Raw genomic sequence first — 17,170 nt, 5'->3', positions numbered from 1 at the left:
GCTGGAAAGCTCCCTGGCAGTAGCTGCAGTGGTGGCATTGCCCCAGGGAGCTGTAAATGTTTAACTAGAATTACTTTTTCTGTGAGATCTTTCCACCTGATTTAAGGGAGAGATTACTGGACTGTTTGGGACTGGACCAAGCCTTAGTGGGGAGGAAGGTCACTCTTCTGTTCTCTGCCTTCAAGAACAGACTCTAATGTCACAGCCTTTTCCTGTCCGTAGATTGGCTGATGAAGGATGAACAGACGAGTAACTTCATTCTTTTAGCAATAACTGGTACCTGCCTATACAGGCCTAGGGTGGGGTCTGGAGGGGATCATAGCTTGGTCATTGGATCATTGGTCATGTAGTTTCCTCATGACCTGATGGCAAAAAGCCAGAAAGCTGGGCAGCTTCCATCCTGCCTCCTATTATGAGAATGGCTTCTAGATCCTCACCTTTCTTGACCCATGTGTCCTTGCCCCCAGTTCCCAGGGCGATGCAGATACAGAGGCACAGTCCCTTTTCCAAGTATTTTTATTGGATGCTGTTAACTTTGGTGGTGTGAGTACACCTCCTACGCTCTCCTACGCTCTGCCAGCTGAAAGCTGGCCTTCTACGAGCATCTGGACATTTGTTGGACTGCTTAGTGGTTGGCCCTTGCCTGGGGAGGAACAGAAGATGAAGGTGGGATAGGCTACAGAAATGACATTTCCACACAGCAAAGAGTTCCCACATGTTTGACTCTTCAGGATAACACAACCGCATTCTCCATGCCCATAGGCCTTCTACCCTCTCAGTGCTGGGGTGTTCTTTGCTGAGTTGAGTTGGTCACAAAAGCATCAGGTTCTGAGAGCCCAAGTGCCATGGTGGGCCCTGGTGTTGGGGAGACATAGGACTTCTGTTTTGAATTCACTGGAGGGGAAAAGAAAAATGCTGAAGAAATGTCCAAAAGGGAGGCAAGGCAAAGCTGCGGCCAGTCACCATCCCCTGGGCTCTCCCTCCCTTGGGCCCGCCCTCACCATCCTGCCAACATCCCCGGCGAATGTCACCCCCTTGCTTGCCCGCTGCTCTTGGGAGCCGGTGCTGCTGCCACTCAGAGAGTTCCTTCGCATGATGCCTGGGAGCAGGATGAGGGAAGGAGAGAGCACTAGGTGAAGGGAGGAACAGTGAGGAGGGGGCTAGTCCCCCAGAACCAAGGGTGGACCGCCAGGGCCTGGAAAAAGTCTGTCTCGATAAGGAAGGAATCTCAAGGGAAGGATGAGAGCGGGCTGGCTGCCATCTCACCAGGGCCAGGGAGATCGGAGCGCTGCAGGCTGTTGCGGCGGGAGGTGGGAAAGCTACCCTTGGAGAGGCGGCGCTGGCGGCAGGACAACATAGCAGCAGGGGCTACGATACCAGGTGGGGGCTGCTTCCCAAGCCGGCTGTACAACTCCTCGATTTCCTTTTTCTGTAGGGTCTGTAGTGCCTCCACTTCCGACAAGTGCCTGAGGATGCGTTGAGGGCAGGGAAAGGCTAGTTACCCACTTGGTTCTCCCAGGTTTCGCTCTAGGAACCTCTGCTGTCTTCCCCAGACTCACTTCTGCCGAAGGTTCTGCAGCTCGGCCCAGAACTCCTCATCCTCCCCACTGCTCTCTGACTCCTCGCTGCTCAAACATAGGCTGCTGTAGGAGTAGTTCATCCACACTGGGCTGGGGTGGCTCAAGAGCGGAGAACTGCCCCTGATTCGGAGTTCCTTCCCTTCATCCCCTTCCTCTTCGATTGCAACCCCCAGGCCCTCGGCTGCACGGTCGCTCTCTGCCAGAGCCTCCCTGGTCTCTGGTCCTCCTGCAGCACTGTCCTCTGTGTCTGAGCTCTCTGAGGTCAGCTGAGGGGTTGGAAGTTTCAGGGAGCTTGAGAGAGTTGGGGATACTGGTTGTAGGGGAGGCTCTGCTGGTTCCTTGGATGAAGTCACTTGGAAACGCCCAACAAGCTGGGGCTTTCCCTCTGCAGAAAGACGAGGGAAATGAGGAGCATGAAAGAAATCTAGCAGAATATAAAGAAATGCCTTGGGGGTAACAGGCAGGGGGAAGGTCAGGGATTAGAGGCCTCACCTTCAGAGATGGGTGCCAGCCTAGCTTCACTGAGCAGCAGCTGAGCGGGATTTTGGGGGGCCTGCAAAAGAGTGGTACCGTGAGGAAGGGAGGGCTCCAGAAGCCATTGCCCCACCCGTATTATCTATCCTCTTCATACAGTACTCACCTTGCTCTCTGTCTCAGCTGTTTGGGGTGAAAGGCTCTCCTGGGCACAAGAAGCAAGAGGAAGGGGCAGGCTCGGCAGAGGACCCGGCAGCACCGGAGGAGACTGAGAAGGAAGCCCAGGGGAGGGGGACAGCAGAGACTGGGCCACAGTCATCACAGCCAGAGAGAAGGCACTAGCCAGAGAGAGGAGAGGGGCTGCTGTGGTGGAGGGGAGAGGAGGAGGAGGAGGAGGAGGAGGAGGAGGAGGAGGAGGAGGAGGAGGAGGAGGAGGAGAGGGACAGGCAGGAAAAGAAGGGGGGTTAAGAGTGACTTTGGAACAACTAGAAGAGAATGGATGAGAAGAGCTGGTGGGGAGACAACTCGTGGGAAGAGGAGAAGATGGGAGTGGAAACTGAGTAGTGCCGGAGGAGGAGAGGAGAGGGGAGATGGGGGCCTGTGGACAGAGGCTTGAGGAGACTGGGGAGAATGGGCAGGGATGGCATGAGGGTGAAGTGATGGGAAAGATGGAGCATGGGAAGACAGGAGGAGTCCCAGGGGAAAATGGGGTTCCAGGGGACAGGGGGGTTCCAGGAGAAGATGGAGTGGTGGAGAAGGCGGCCCAGCTCCTCTGTTCCGGGGAGGTGCTCCTCTGGGGCTCTGGTGAAGAGGGGAGGTTGAGGCTCCAGACCACCATGGCCTAGACCCTCCACAAGGTCAGCCCACAGGTTGGGATGAGCGGGAACAGAACTTACCATTGGCTGGGCCTGGGAGGGCTGGCAGGGCTGCTGGCTCTTCCTGAGGGAGAAATGGGGCCGTTAGTCACAGTGGAAAGCCGAGTCACAGATAGGAAGTTACGGAGTGGGATTCTTAAGCTACGACCCATGAGCCTCTAGGAATCCAGACCCGAGCTTCTTGGGATTCAAATGTGTATGCTGAAATATGTGGAGGAAAAGAGGCATGAGAGCTGCCAACCTCTCATGGTCAAAAGAACATAACATACAATACAGAGGAAGAATGGGAAAGCTAGTTTCAATATATATGTATATGTACGTATATATTTACATACATTATGTAAATGACTGGCAAATCTGCGCAAAGGGCTGCTAGGAATGTGCTCTACAGTTCTTGCAATTTCTTTTTGCAAGCCCGCACTTATTTCAAAATACTGAGTTAAAAGTAGTCATTCACAGTTTTCTGGAGCAAGCGTGTGCGGCTCTCATCATCTTTTTACACAGAGTAAAAGCCAGTTCTAAGGTCCTCAAGATCAAGAGAAGTTAGTCTAAGCAGACCTCTGAGGGCAGAGTCTCTTCCTGCTGGAGAGGTCTAAAAGCCTGACCTGGGGTCTTGGGGCATCTTCAGCAGCCTCCTGGGGACCAGGCTCTCTCTTCAGCAGGGTCTCCACTCGCTGGATAATCTCCCGGATCCGGCTCAAGAATCCATCTCGCTCCGAGGGCAGAATGAACTCATTATACACCTGGCAGGGGTTAAGGGATGGGAGGAGGCTGTTATTTCTCCACCGCCGCCCTGCTCCCAGTGTTTAAACCCAACTGCTCATACCCTGCATCATCAGCTACGTAGGTGTTGCATGCCAGGCACTTGGGGTCCAGGAGATATGTAGTCCAGGAGGAAAGGAGCTAACATTCTCAGGATGTGTGTGCTGTCTACACCAGTACTTTCCTGCATCATCACATTTAACGCCAACAGCTGGCTATGGTCTATTAATAGCCTCCCTTTGCAGTGAAGAGAAGTAATGCTCGGATTAAGTTCAGCTGGTCCAGGCCTGGAGGGATGACTCAGAGGTTAAGCACTGGCTGCTCTTCCAAAGGAAGACCTGAGTTCAATTCCCAGCACCCACACGGCAGCTCACAACTGTCTGTAACTCCAGTTCCAGAGGATCTGACACCCTCACACAGACGTACATGCAGACAAACCACCAATGCACATTAAATAAGTTTTTTGTTTTTTTTTAAAAAGTCCAGCTGGCCCAATGCCACACCATTTGAACCGAGATCTACTGAAAGCCAAAGCCCAAGTTTTTTTCCACAGTGACATGCTTTCGGATACAATTTCTGCACTCACATAAGGGTTATACAGTACACCACATCACATAGGATCCCGTTCACACATGGCAGAGTTAAGTGAAACAAGGCAGTCAATAGTAAATGTCACTTTCCACTCCACAGACATCGAGCACCTGCTGTTTCAGCCAGGTCTCACCACACTGGCCAGTGTGGTTTCAGACGTGTAGCAGTCTTCCCACCTGACTTTCCTGAGGGCTGGGACTCCAAGTATATACCACTGTGCCCCACTTTCCATGTATTTGAATTTTTTTTTCTTTTTTAAGCCACGATTTAGCTAGGCATGGTGTTGCTTGTCCTTAGTTCTAGCAAAGGCAGGTGGATCTCTGTGTGTTGGAGGCCAGCATGGTCTATAAAGTGAGTTCCAGGCCAGCCAGAACTACACAATGAGACCCTATCTCAAAAATCACCGAAAAACAACAACAACAACAAAAAGTGCTGATAATCTGAAACTGGAACAGCAAGCTAGGTAACGCTGCTTGTCACCAAGCTTGAATATATGAGCTCAATGGCATGACCATATCGCGAAAGAAAAATTACTCTGACCAGTTATCTTCTGACCTCCACCCACAAATAAGTAAAAACAATACAAATCTGCAATTGAGTCTACAAAGTGAGTCCAGGACAGCCAGGGCTCTGTTCTACAGAGAAACCCTGTTTCAACAAACAAACAAAACAAAAATCTGTAATTGATCACTTCCCCCAAATGCTATTCCAATAAGGAATAGGTCACACACCTCTGGGGATGGGAGAACCTGGGATGGCATCACACCATGAAATTTGATGCTGCATCTTACAAATGAGGTTTTAAAAAGGATTTAAAAAGATCTTCATTGAAGATCTAATGCCACTTGTATGCATCACCATGTTAGACCATCTTAAAAAGCAAATAGTAAGCAATGAACAGCTAAGGTTCCGAAAGGTGACGAGACCTGCCCAAGAGGCTAACCCAGTGAGAGAGTACTTGCCGCCCAGGATTTGATCTCCGGCACCACAAGAAAAGAGGGAAAAGGAAGGTAAGAGGAGGGAATAGAAGAGAGAGGAGACCTGGGCACGCTCACTGAATTTCAACACAAGAAACTTGAACTCAGGTGATACATAAAAGCCTAGTGACAAGGTGGTTCTCAACCTCTGGGTCGCACACCAGAAACCCTCTATATCGGATATTTACATTACGATTCATAACAGTAGTAATATTACAGTCATGAACTGGCAACAAAAACATTTGTATGGTTGGGGGGGTCACCAAAATATGAGGATCTGCATTAAAAGATCGCAGCCTTAGGAAGGTTGAGAACCGCTGCTCAAGCTAGTCTTTCTTTCCATTCCGCCATTTCCTTCCAGCAGAAGAGAAGGGAGAACAGCCCGAGGCCAAGAAAACAGCCTCGAGGCATGAAAGGCAGAACAGGTCCTGAAGAGAGGACTCTGATGCCATCGGATGGACCACGGCCATACTTCCTGATTTGAGAAGCATGAATACCAGACAACGATGGAAAGCAGCAAAATTAGAGCCAAGCCTCAGCTTCTGCTGCAGAGGAGTGAACTAGTGAGGCGAGAAAAGAAGATGGATCCTGGGGTGGGTCATTTGGCTTGTGCGGCTTCTGGATGGGCATGGAAAAACTATGGGGAAAGGCTTTCAGACCTACAGACCCCCAAGCAGACAGAAGAAGCAGAAGCAGGAAGGTGCCCAGCCACTTCCAGGAACTATTCAGCAATGTGCATGGTCTGATACAGACTCTGGAAGGGCCTCCAGGAGGCTTGACGAAAGATGGCAAGCCTTAGGTGCCAGGTGATATTGTTCTTTGTTCTGTAGACCAGTGAATGATATCAAGGAAGAGGCGCTTTAGGGAAGTATTCCTACAGCCTGGTGTTCCTCCATCATCTCAGAGGCTGACAACCGCCATCCCACTCTATTGAAATGGTCTCCCATCAAGACTTTTTTTTTTTTCTTTCTGGTATTTAGGGAAAGGGAAGGGAAGAGGAATTAGGGCCTCCAAGAGAAGAGGTAGAGGCAGATGATTGGACATATAGACAGGCAGACAGGGACAAGACAGGGACAGAGCCATGAGGGCAGAGAAGGATAGTGAGAAAACATGGGGACAGAGTGAAGCTGGAACATAGAGACAGACAGACAGAGAGAAAGAGAGAGAGACTGAGCCCCCATCAAGACCTCTAACAAACGCAGCCCTGCCCCAGGATCCTGCCCTGTGCCACCTGCTTGAAACTTTTCACTAACACCCTTCTACTTCTTTGGCTCCAACTTGCTGTTCTTCAGTGACTTGTCTGCCCCTCCCCCCCAGCTCATTCCAGAACAGGAAGTTTTCAAGAGACACACTCCTAAAGCTCCTGGGCCTCTCACCTCGTAGCTATTTTCACCCTCAGCTCCTGACTGAGGACTCCTAAACCCATCTCTCCTCAGCTCTGCAGCTCTGCTGGGCCATTTCCTGTTGCCATGGAGGACCTTGACTCAGCTGTTACCCTGTCCTCATCTCGGGCTTCTCTTGAGAGTAGCCTGCTCCTCTCTGTTCCTCTGATACGGGTTGTCCTTGATCTCCTTTCCCCTTAACTCCCCAGCATATCAACTCAGCAAATATTTATTGGGCATCCACTACCCACCCTATACTACGTCAAGAGCTTACTGGATTACGGGGCAGTTTTCCAGAAACAACCCTTGGATTCAACCTTTCTCCTCCTCCCATACTCAATTCCTCCTTCATTCTCGTCCGGCTTCCTGTGTCCGGCCCCCCGATCACATTCTTTACTCCTGGACCCTCCCAGGTCCCACAGCAGAACGGTCTTCTTAAAACCTGGTCTCATCAGGCTTCTCTCTGCCTGACTTTCTTTCTCTGCTTGCCAAGGTTGCGTGTGGCCTGGGCTGGCCTCGAACTGCTAGGCAGCCAAGGATGACCCCAATCCCTGATCTTCCTGCCTCCACCTCCCAAGCGCTCGATTACAGGCATGCACCACCACAGCTGGCCTTTTTAGTTCTTCCTGTATGTGCCCGATTCCACATCCCTGCAGGATCCTGACTGTGGTTTCCTCGTCAGACCCTCCCAGAATCCATCGCTAACAGCATTGCTCGTGCTGTGCCCTTTCCACCCTTCCCTGCCATTGCCACTCATCTGCTAGGGCATGGGTAAACCCGGTCCTTCCTGTGCCACTCCAGGTGTCACGCTATGACACCTCTAGCAGGAACTTCCGCACATCACTCATGTCTACCCCAGTTCACGTTAATCCCAAAGTGCTCCACCTGAGTGCATAAACAGAAATCTCCTCCACACCAAGGCTGGAGCATCTTCAGAGGTCCTCTGCCAACCAGTGTTTATAAACCCTTGCTGCAGGGTCTGGGTATAAGCTCAGCACCAGTGGCTACTAGGAGGGATGAGCTCTTATAGAATGCAAACACTCAGGGCTGGAGAGATGGCTCAGAGGTTAGGAGTGCTGGCTGTTCTTCCTTAAGGTCCTGAGTTCAATTCCCAGCAACCACGTGCTGGCTCACAACCATCATCTAATGAGATCTGGCACCCTCTTCTGACCTGCAGGCGCACATGCAGGCAGAATGATGTACAAATAATGAGTAAATAAACTTGAGAATGTAAACGCTCTGTCCTCATCTTGCCCCCTCTCACCATGGCAGCTGCAATTTCTTCTGGGCTGTCCCCATCCAGATCAAACCGGAAGGTCACCATCTTACTGTTGTGAGTCTGTAACTGGCACTCCACGACTCTGTCATTCTGGTCTGAGACCTTCGGATTCAAAGTTGGCGGAAAAGAAGAGATCAACGCCTCTGCCTTAATCGTGTATTTCCAAGGTGGAAATACAGCCAACACAACAGATTCTAATCCCAGAGTCTGCCACCGAAACTAGGCGAGATGCCTCTCGGCATCACCAATTACACACTGCAACTCTCTTTTTCTGCCCCAACCCCCATCACCCTGGCAGTTGGTCCTGTAGGCTATTCTCCAGCTCCCATGCCCTCCTTACACTAGTGACCCTCAGCCGGGACCGGGGTCTCCGTCGAAGACTCTTCATTGGAGTTTTCCTCATCTGTCCCCCTCCTCCCATGTCACCGAGGCCTGAGGTTGCATCTGAGGCATAGCTGGACAGGGGAAAGAAAAAACGAGTTCGTGAGTGGACAGTGGGAACCCAGAACTTTCTATGTCTCACCCAGCTACCCCAACCTAAACCAGAACACACCTTTCCGCAGGAGAGAAGTCACTGCCGGGGCCAGACCGTGGAATAGACAAGGCAAAACCCTGTAAGAGGACACAGTTCATGAGATCAGGGCACAGTGACTGCTGCTGCTGGTGGTGGTCCAGGGAAATGGTGTCAGGTATGTAGGGAGAATGCTAGGGAAACAGGATGGGAGAAGATAAGGACAAGAGTGGTGTGTTTCAGGGACCTGGGGACAGGTTAGGGGGTTGCGATCAAGAGAAAGGGATAGATAGGTCATGGGGCTTTTGAGTGGCTGGAAGGCCTCCCAGGTGACCCTCTCTCACCGAGGGCAAGCAGAGATGGGACTCGGCGGGACTGGATGGCACCCCCCCGGGGGGCTGAAGGGCAGGGTCTGAGGCATCCAGGAAGCCGGAGGAGCTGAGGTAGCCATCAGTCTCGCAATCAGCTGGTCGGGGAGGGAGCGGATCAAAAATAATAATAACAATAACAATGAAGGACTGTGGTGGTCGAGGAGGGGACCTGCCTGAGCAAGGAGGGACCTAGAGCCAGCAGGGAATTGTGGGAGTGTTTGTCCCCAAAGGAAGGTTCATGGCTGGAGCAGGAAGGCTGGGTAAGTCACAGAACTTCTAGGCTGGACTTCGGGGAACTGGAACTCAAAAGTTGGGGTGACTTACAGGTGGTAGATGAATAGCTGGCATGGCGGAAGAGGAAGGATTGGTGCTGGTCAGCCTCTGGCTCCTCAGGCTCTGGCGGAAAGGCACTGGGGGGACCAGGAGCCATGGACGGGGTTGCCGGAGGAGGTCCCAACTCTGGTGGCAGAACCTCCAACTCCCTGGCTTTTCGAAGCTTCTCCCTTTTCCTCTGGATGGCAGCAACCCGCTCTCGAACTGCACGGGCCACTGGCTGGTAGTCAGCTTCACAGACTAAGCCCAAGGCTACCTGGAGTCAGGATAGGAAGAGAGACAGTTTCGGGTCCCTCCACCCCCACCACCAAAGACCCACCAGGGACTGGAGAGCTACTTGAGTTAGAAAAATGCTCGCTGCACAAGCAGCGCCCCCAGTCTCCTCCCCAGTGCTCACACAGAGAGTTAGGCGCACATGCTCGTAATCCCAGTGCTGGGGAGGCAGAGCCAGGCAGAGCCCTGGAGCTTGTTGGCCGGTCTAACCTCCAGGTCCCCATTTAAAACCAACAAACCGGGGTACTAGTTCACTTCCGGCTTCCACACGTATGCACGAATGCACTTACACATCCGTACATGCAGAGAGACAGAGACAGAAGGAGAGACAGAGACACACAGAGAGAAGATGGGCCAATCAGGATACCTTTAAACTGAATCTGGCCTTCACACATATGTGCATACATATCTGTACATGGGGGGGGGGGGCACGGATCTATCAGGATTCCTTTCTCAGGCCTCTAGATATAAGGAGGGAACTATTTACCGATTAACCACTGTGCGTATTAACTGAAAACCCACCATTATTAAGTCTTCTCAATAACGTTATGGAATAAAATTTGCTGTGGTTGTTTTGGACATGATACTGCAATCACGAAGGCCTGAATTCCAACCTCCAGCACCCATGTACGTACACACACACACACACACACACACACACGAGAGAGAGAGAGAGAGAAAGAGAGAGAAAGACAGACAGACAGACGGAGGAGTCCTTACTCCCTTGCAGGTAATAGATGAAGATCTGATCTTGAGGGCAGGCAAGGTGGCTCTGTGTCTATAAAGGTGCTCACTGCCAAACCTGGCAACCCCAGGGAGTTTGATCTCCAGGACCCACATGATGGGAAGAGAGAACTGACTCCCACAAGTTGTCCCCTGACCTCTGCATGCATGCACCCACACACATATGCAGTCCGACACAAAACAAACAAGATGTAACTTTTGAAAGATTTAAATGCTGAGTCAAGCTGGGCAGTGTTTTCAGGATTGCTGCTGTACCACATTTCAAATAGTCTTAGGTTATTATTATTATTTTTAATAGGGTCTCATTGTGTATCCATGGCTGGCTTGGGGCTCACTGGTTGGATTCCTAGAGCCCCATCTACCTCCGCCTCATAGGTGCTTGGGACTAAAATAAAATTGCAGCCGTAGTGTCGTAGCGCCTCTGATCCCAGCACTCGGGAGGCAGAGGCAGGCGGATCTCTGTGATTTTGAAGCCAGCCTGGTCTACAGAGTGAGTCCAAAACAGCCAGGGCCCTGTTAAAAAAGAGGAATCCTGTCTTGAAAAACAAACAAACAAAATGCCCCACCAAGCCAACAGTCTCAGGTTCGTGACCCATCATCCATCACAGATGACCCTTGACCTTGAAACTGCCATTTCTCTATTGAGAATCCCATAGCCTCAACCTATTCCCTAACCCCTGCCCCCCATTCCGGCTCAACAAGCTTCCAAGAGTCTACCTTAGCATCATCTATCTCCACACCTGCCTTCTCTTCTCTCTGCTCATCACCTCCTCCCTCCTTTTCAATCAATTTAGCTGTGAGCTTTGCCAGGTGAGTAAAAGAAGTGAGGCAGGGCCACCTGACTTCAAACCTGAACGGCTTGAGACGAAGTCCCACTTTGTCGTTGGTTTTCTTGGACTCTAGACAAGACAGTCAATCCCTCTGAGCTTGCATTCCATTGCCCTCTAACAGGGTCACGTGGAATGCTTTCTCTAAGCCGCATATGATGTTAAGGAGCACCCACAGACAGTTAAGGCATTGAGAAAAAAAAAAAATCAATAAAATGTTGAAATGTTGTCTGGTCATGGATAGATCCTGGTCCAGCAGAGGAGACAGACGGGAAATTATTCGGGAATAAAAATAAAGCCTACGGTTTGAGGTTGTATAGAGCCCCTCCCCTCCCCCTGCCACACACACACACACACACACACACACACACACACACACACACACAGAGACACACCCCCCAGCTGATTTGAAAAGAAACATTCAACTTTTAACTCCATAAGACTGTCCTGGAATTGATGACGCTAAGCATAGAGGGAAAAGGAGACAAAGGAGGTGGAGGGGGAAAAATAAATAGATAAATTGCCAAGAAGAGCATTCGGTGATAAATGAATCTGCAAAGGCACAGAAGCGAGCTTAGAGGATCCAGGGTTTGTTTTGAAAAGAGGACTTTGGTGTGTGCAGGTGGATTAGGGCGGAGAGGTGGGGAGACAGACGCCTCCCTGTGGGAGATGTGGCCTTCTCTCGCCACTTAGTGCCCCTCCTGTGAACTGATGTCAGGTTGGCTGAGCCCTTCACGGGTTCAGTCAACGCCGGATCTACCCTCTCCTCACCATCTCCTGAGCGACCTCCTCAGCAGCGTCCCGGCCGAGCTGGAAGAGGAACTCGATGGCCTGGTTGTCGCGTGGGCGCCCCCCGCGCCGCGCGTCCTCCATTCTCAGCCAGAGCTTGAGGCCCGGCTTCTCTCCGTCATCCTCCTCTGCCAGCTCCACGTGCACACCCCGTTCCTCTCGGAAGAACGCGTGGGCCAGGAGATCCTGGATGGTGAACCTGGGGACCGTGGGCCAATGAGCGGAGCCCGTTACCACCCGAGCGAGCTTCGTCTCCATGCCCTCTCTGCCCCGGGGACCCCACCTCTCGTTCTTATCCGTCCGGATGCAGCCTTCAATAATCTCCTTCACCTCCGGCATCTTCACCTTGTAGAAGCTGTTGGGCTTCGTGCCCTGCGAGAAGAGGTTGCATGAGGCCTCGGGTAGCCTGCGAGCCAACTCTCAGGAAGTCCGCAGGGCAGGCCTGCAGTCGCCAAGGCTCGGGTGGAGGGAGGTTGTTGGTACTGAAAGGCTTCACTTCAAATCCCATTCCCCGTCCGTGTGGTTGGTGTGACCTTGCCCAAGACTTCCAGCTGTTTGTTCTTTCATTTGTAAATGGAAGGGCAGAACGTTGGCCTAGCTCACCTGACGGGGCAACTAGAACTCCTGAGACAGGATGTGAAGTCGTCCTTAAGCCATTAGCATTACACACCTTCCTAACCAGCTTTGTGAAGGGCTAGCTGGAGGGCAGGAGAGTGGGAGGGCCAATGGGGGTCCCTTCTTCCCCGAACCCCACCCTTCTCACCGAAGTGACCTTCCGGTAGATCTGTGCTGCGTTCTGACACTCGGAGTAGGGATACTCAGACGTGGCCATCTCCAGCATGCACATGCCGAAGGCGTAGACGTCCACGGCCTCGTCGTATTTCTCCTCGTACATCTCGGGGGCCATGAATTCCGGGGTCCCTATCGGGCCCACAGAAAGGATCAGGTTTCTTCCTCCTGGTCTCCTCCCTCCGCTTGGGTATATCCAACCCAAGGGACTAAGTAGCCTAAGGGCGACCGGAGGTGACCAACTCTTGCCCGCAGCGTGTGTTGCAGGCGGGAAGAATGGGTCGCCCTAGTTCGGTAGCTCTCCAGAGCCCCGTTGGGGCGGAGGGGGTGGGGGTCCCACGCTCCTCTCTCCCGTAAGGGGGCTAGCGATGGCAAGGGCCCTCCCTCCCTGCCGGGGAGACGCACCGATGACGCTCTTGGCAAAGGAGGCGCGCTTGAGCGTGGCCAGCCCCAGATCTCCGATTTTGACAGAGCCCGAAGGGCCAGTAATGAAGACGTTGTCACACTTGAGATCTCGGTGCAGGATGGGGGGCACTCGGGAGTGTAGGAAATGAAGGCCCCGCAGGATCTGGCGGCTCCAGCGCTGAAGGACTCGGGGCTTCATTTCTCGGAACCGCCTCAGGTACCTGAGAGAAGGCGCACAGCTGTAGCCGCCCCGCAGGGACACCTGTACCCGGCTGGGAAAATTCCTTCTCATCCCACCCGGCCACCTCGTCTCATGCCAGCATTCCTTTAACTCGGAGTATCTCTGGACCGGAAAGAAACTGAGTCAGTAGGCGCAGTAAATGGGTTACAAAAGTATTGTTGGTAAATTCGTAGATAAGGGCAGCCGCCAAGGAAGGTGCTGTGGGAGCTCCGGAAGGAATGACTAACTGTCCCAAGCGTGGGGGAGGACTGACTCTTGTCTTGAAGAAGGAGTATAGTAAGTTCAAGGGTGAAGACCGGTCGGGATGGAGACTTTCCAGACAGAAGGGGCTGCAGGAGCGGCAGGGCAGAGTGGGAGGAGTCGCTGGGAATTGGGTTTGGCTGTAACTTCGGCTCAGGGTGACAGTGTGTCTCAGGGACTGGGCGGACTTTACCCCCGGGAGCAGTGGAAAAACTTGAAGTGGTTTAAGGACCGAGTCAAAGGGTCAGATTTCCTCTAGGTTGCAAGAAGATAACTTGAGAGCAAATTGGGAAAGACCCTTCAGGAGGTTTGCCTAGGGGGGTGGGGGGAGGAGGTCGGCAGTGTAGCAGCGATGCAGAGGGAAGATGTTAAACAAGGACTTCAGAGACCCCACTGTTGGGGGGGAGGGGCACAACGAAGGTACCTAAGTTTCTGACTAGTGTGCAGGATGACACTGTCACTCACACAGTCCGGTAGGAGGGAGATAGCCTGGTTTTAGGTGAGGAAGTTTGAAGCAACTGGGAGAAGTTCCCGGAGCCAGGGAGCGATGTCCCATCCTCCCCCCTCCCCACCACCCCAGGCCAGAGCTCACGTCTTGAGCGTGCCCGAGGTCATGAGTTCGGTGACCAGCACGATGCAAACCTGGCCCCTCAGCACCGACTTCCACGAGTCATAGAAGCGGACGATGTTGGGGTGCTGCAGCCCCTTGAGCATCTCGACCTCCTCGGAGAAGCGCTGCCGTTCGGCCCGGGAGAGTTTCCGAGTCTGTGGGATGGGGTGATGGGGATCACATCAGACCTAGACTCCCAGGGAAGCTCATGGGACATCTGGGGTAGCGCTGGAGGAAGAAATGAGGGCAAGAGCATACAGCTGGGGCGTGGTTGGTGAGATCGATAGCCAGAAGGGCTGCAGACCCCCAACTTTCGGTTGGTCCCTTCTGATTGCTCCAAGAACACACCCATCCTGGGCCTGGGGCAGCACTCCGGACCCCCCCGCCGGACACTAGGGCCTTTATGCCACCAGGTCTGGGAGCCGTGTGCTCAATAGCGCCTTTGTGGCCACCAGAGTCGACCGTGGTGTGTGTGTGTGTGTGTGTGTGTGTGTGTGTGTGTGTTGGGGGGGAGGGAGGGTTCACGGGTGCTGGCAGCCAGCAGGCAGACCATGGGCAGGGAATTGGGGCCGACAAGAGGTTGGCTCTAAAAACTGCAGGATCTGGACAGAGGTTAAGAAAGGTACCAAGGAAGAAAAGATCCAGGACTAAGGCCAGGAGAAGGCCCCCCATGGCTGGGCTGCCCCACCCATCTTTTCTCCCTCCTCCTCCCCCTCCCCTGAGTCTAGCTGATTCTCCTGGCCTGACTTAAGAGCCTGGGGCTGGGCACTAGCAGGCATTAGGGGGAAAGTCCTGCTCCTGGGCTAAAGTGGAAGGACCCTTCCTCCTGGTCTTGTTCCCTAAAAGTTTCAGAGACCACTCACACTTACAGTGGAAGATATGGGAGGGAGAACCTGCCAATCCACATCCTCCTTAAGTCCAAAAGTTTGCAAGAGCTCAGCAAATTGGCAATGGAAAGGGAGACCCCGGGTATGCAGAGGGGTGGGGAGCCGGACTGGACTCCAGCTAGAACTAGAGCTGCCTGCCTGTCCTGCTCCCTGAAGCTGTTGAAGTCTATCAAGCTGATTGCTCCAGAAGGGGCCTGGTGAATCCCCAACTACCCTAAATCTTTCTGGAGGTGGAGAGAGGGCCTTGGCCTCAGCTCCAGGCCTCCCACATAACCATCTCTACGTTTGTAAAGAGGGAGGAGGGGAAAAAAAAAAAAAAAAAGAGGACCAGGATCACAGCAGACAGTCCCCAGGACTAAAGAGGAAAGGGCAGTGGTTGCCCAGGGCAGGAGACTGGAGGGGCCGATCCCCTGCCCACCCAGTTTTCCAGTGCGCAGATTTGTATGGAGGCTTGGAAGTGAAGCTGTCTATGTTCAGTGGCTTATTTGAAGCCACCATATACCACCTGCCTCAGTTTCTACACTCCTAAACCCACCCAGACTCAGTGAAATCATGCCGGTAAGGAAAGCAAGGGTGTCTGGGTACTTAAGAACAACAAAAACAACCTTCCCTTTACGTTGTCCTCCCGTTTTCTCAACCTAAGACCCTCAGTGGGCCCCATCCTGAGGGACCACCGAGGGGGTGCCCAGCCACACCTGCAGCTCACACCAGGCCACTTCTACCGTGGTGTCGGTGTCTAGCCCTCGATACACGGTCTTGAAGGAGCCTCTTCCAATCTCAATGTCAAACTTGAGGTATCTGCCGTCCGGAGACGTTGCCACAGCCTGGGTCTCCGTGTCCTCTTTTTCTTCCTGCTCCCGCCGTCGTTCCCGGGCTGCAGCATCAGGAAGCCTCGGTGGCTCCCGGGACCCCGGACCTCCTGAAGATCCCGTGAGCTCAGGACACGCAGAATCTGCAGCCTTCAGCGGGGCTGTCCCGGTCCATGCGCCCTCGGGGGGTTCTTTGGAGCTAGAAGGTGGGCTCCTCGTGGGGCCGGCGGAGTCCGGAGGATCAGGGGGTTCCGGAAGGAGTGAGGCTGGTTGAGACCAGGAGCTCAGCAGTCCCAAGTCGACCGAGCTGCGGCGGCTCGGTCTTGAAGAGCGCGGCCGGGGTTCAGTCTTCCCAGAAAAACGGCGCACTCGGCGAGGAGGTGGCCCCAGGCGGGTCGGCCCGGAGGAGGCGAGAGTCGGAGGTGGCCGCAGAGCCAGATCAGCCTCGGTTTGGGACATGGGGACTCCGGTCTCTGTAGTCCGAGGTGCTAGCATGGGGAAGGGCCGGCCGCCGCGAGGCGGAAAGCCAGGCGGCTGGAGGTGGCGGCCTGACAGACGGACCGGTTGGGTGCGCAGCGCTCTGCCTGAGCTGCTGGGGCCCCAACCCCAGGCTGGCCAGCCCGGCGACCCGCCCCCGGCTCCGCCCCATTGCCCGCCCCCGGCAGAGACCGGTCCTCACCCCCCAGGGCTGCCCCCTTGTGAGCCTGGCACGTTGCACCGTGCGGAGCTGGGGCACTGCCCCTCACCTCCGCGGCCGCTTAGCCCCCGGCTGCGTGCCCTGCTCTCCAGTGTCCCCGCCTTCAAACCTTCCCGGCAAGAGCTGAGTGAGTGGGAGGCGGCGGCGGGCATGCTCCCGCACAAGGAGAGCGAAAACATCTTTGGGGTGGGGGAGTTGGAGGACAGTGGAACAGATGAAGAGTGACCGCCGCTCCTGTGCCTCCCCTCAGTGGGGAGCAGGGTGGCTGCACACTCCTGATAAGGCAGCACCATCGGGTCCTAATCAGAGGGAGTAGCCCCAGGCCCAACGTCAGTGTTGGAAAGGTAAGGTTTTCCTGACACAGCTGGACCCCTCGTCTGCACAAGAATGGGTGTGTGTACCCCAGGACAGCCCCCTTCCCCCACCAGCCCTCAACCGAGAGCTGGTCACCCATCAGCCCCACCCCACCTTGGCCTGAGCCTGGCCCTGGCCAGAAGGGCTGTTTTTGCTGTGGGCTCTCCTTCCTCCCCTTGTGTTTGCCAAAGTCTTCAATAAACCGAAGTCCACATCCGGTTAGCTCCCCCAACCCCCCCCCCAGCTCCCCTTGGCCACAACTACCCCACCCAGACCAGATGGGTAGAGGGAGGGGCTTCAGAATAGCTCAGGACTTCCATGGGGGAATAATTAAGTGACTCCAATTTAGAGAGCAAGCAGTCTGTCCCCA

General features: G+C 53.8%; 1 protein-coding gene across 2 annotated transcripts; it reads right to left on the bottom strand.

The window, feature by feature from the left end:
- Window positions 1-498: 498 nt before the first annotated feature.
- Wnk4 (WNK lysine deficient protein kinase 4) lies at window positions 499-16,332 on the bottom strand. 2 transcript variants are annotated; one of them, XM_055620332.1, is made up of 19 exons: window positions 15,636-16,332; window positions 14,036-14,208; window positions 12,963-13,183; window positions 12,532-12,689; window positions 12,052-12,140; window positions 11,751-11,967; window positions 9,127-9,391; window positions 8,776-8,897; window positions 8,474-8,532; window positions 8,261-8,375; window positions 7,906-8,022; window positions 3,535-3,672; window positions 2,951-2,993; window positions 2,221-2,855; window positions 2,073-2,133; window positions 1,560-1,965; window positions 1,267-1,466; window positions 1,002-1,099; window positions 499-894 (listed from the first exon to the last, which is right to left on the bottom strand). In XM_055620332.1, the coding sequence occupies exons 1-19, from the start codon at window positions 16,242-16,244 to the stop codon at window positions 892-894; spliced, it is 3,729 nt and encodes a 1,242-aa protein (XP_055476307.1). In that variant the 5' UTR covers window positions 16,245-16,332; the 3' UTR covers window positions 499-891. The 2 variants fall into 2 exon arrangements, with proteins under 2 accessions (XP_055476307.1, XP_055476309.1); XM_055620334.1 differs by lacking the exon at window positions 15,636-16,332 and adding an exon at window positions 14,312-14,514.
- Window positions 16,333-17,170: the final 838 nt, after the last annotated feature.

The sequence above is a fragment of the Psammomys obesus genome, unplaced genomic scaffold (assembly GCF_907164565.1).
Source record: "Psammomys obesus unplaced genomic scaffold, mPsaObe1.curated_primary_1811, whole genome shotgun sequence".
Lineage (NCBI taxonomy): Eukaryota > Metazoa > Chordata > Mammalia > Rodentia > Muridae > Psammomys > Psammomys obesus.
This window is presented reverse-complemented; position numbering and strand designations above follow the sequence as displayed.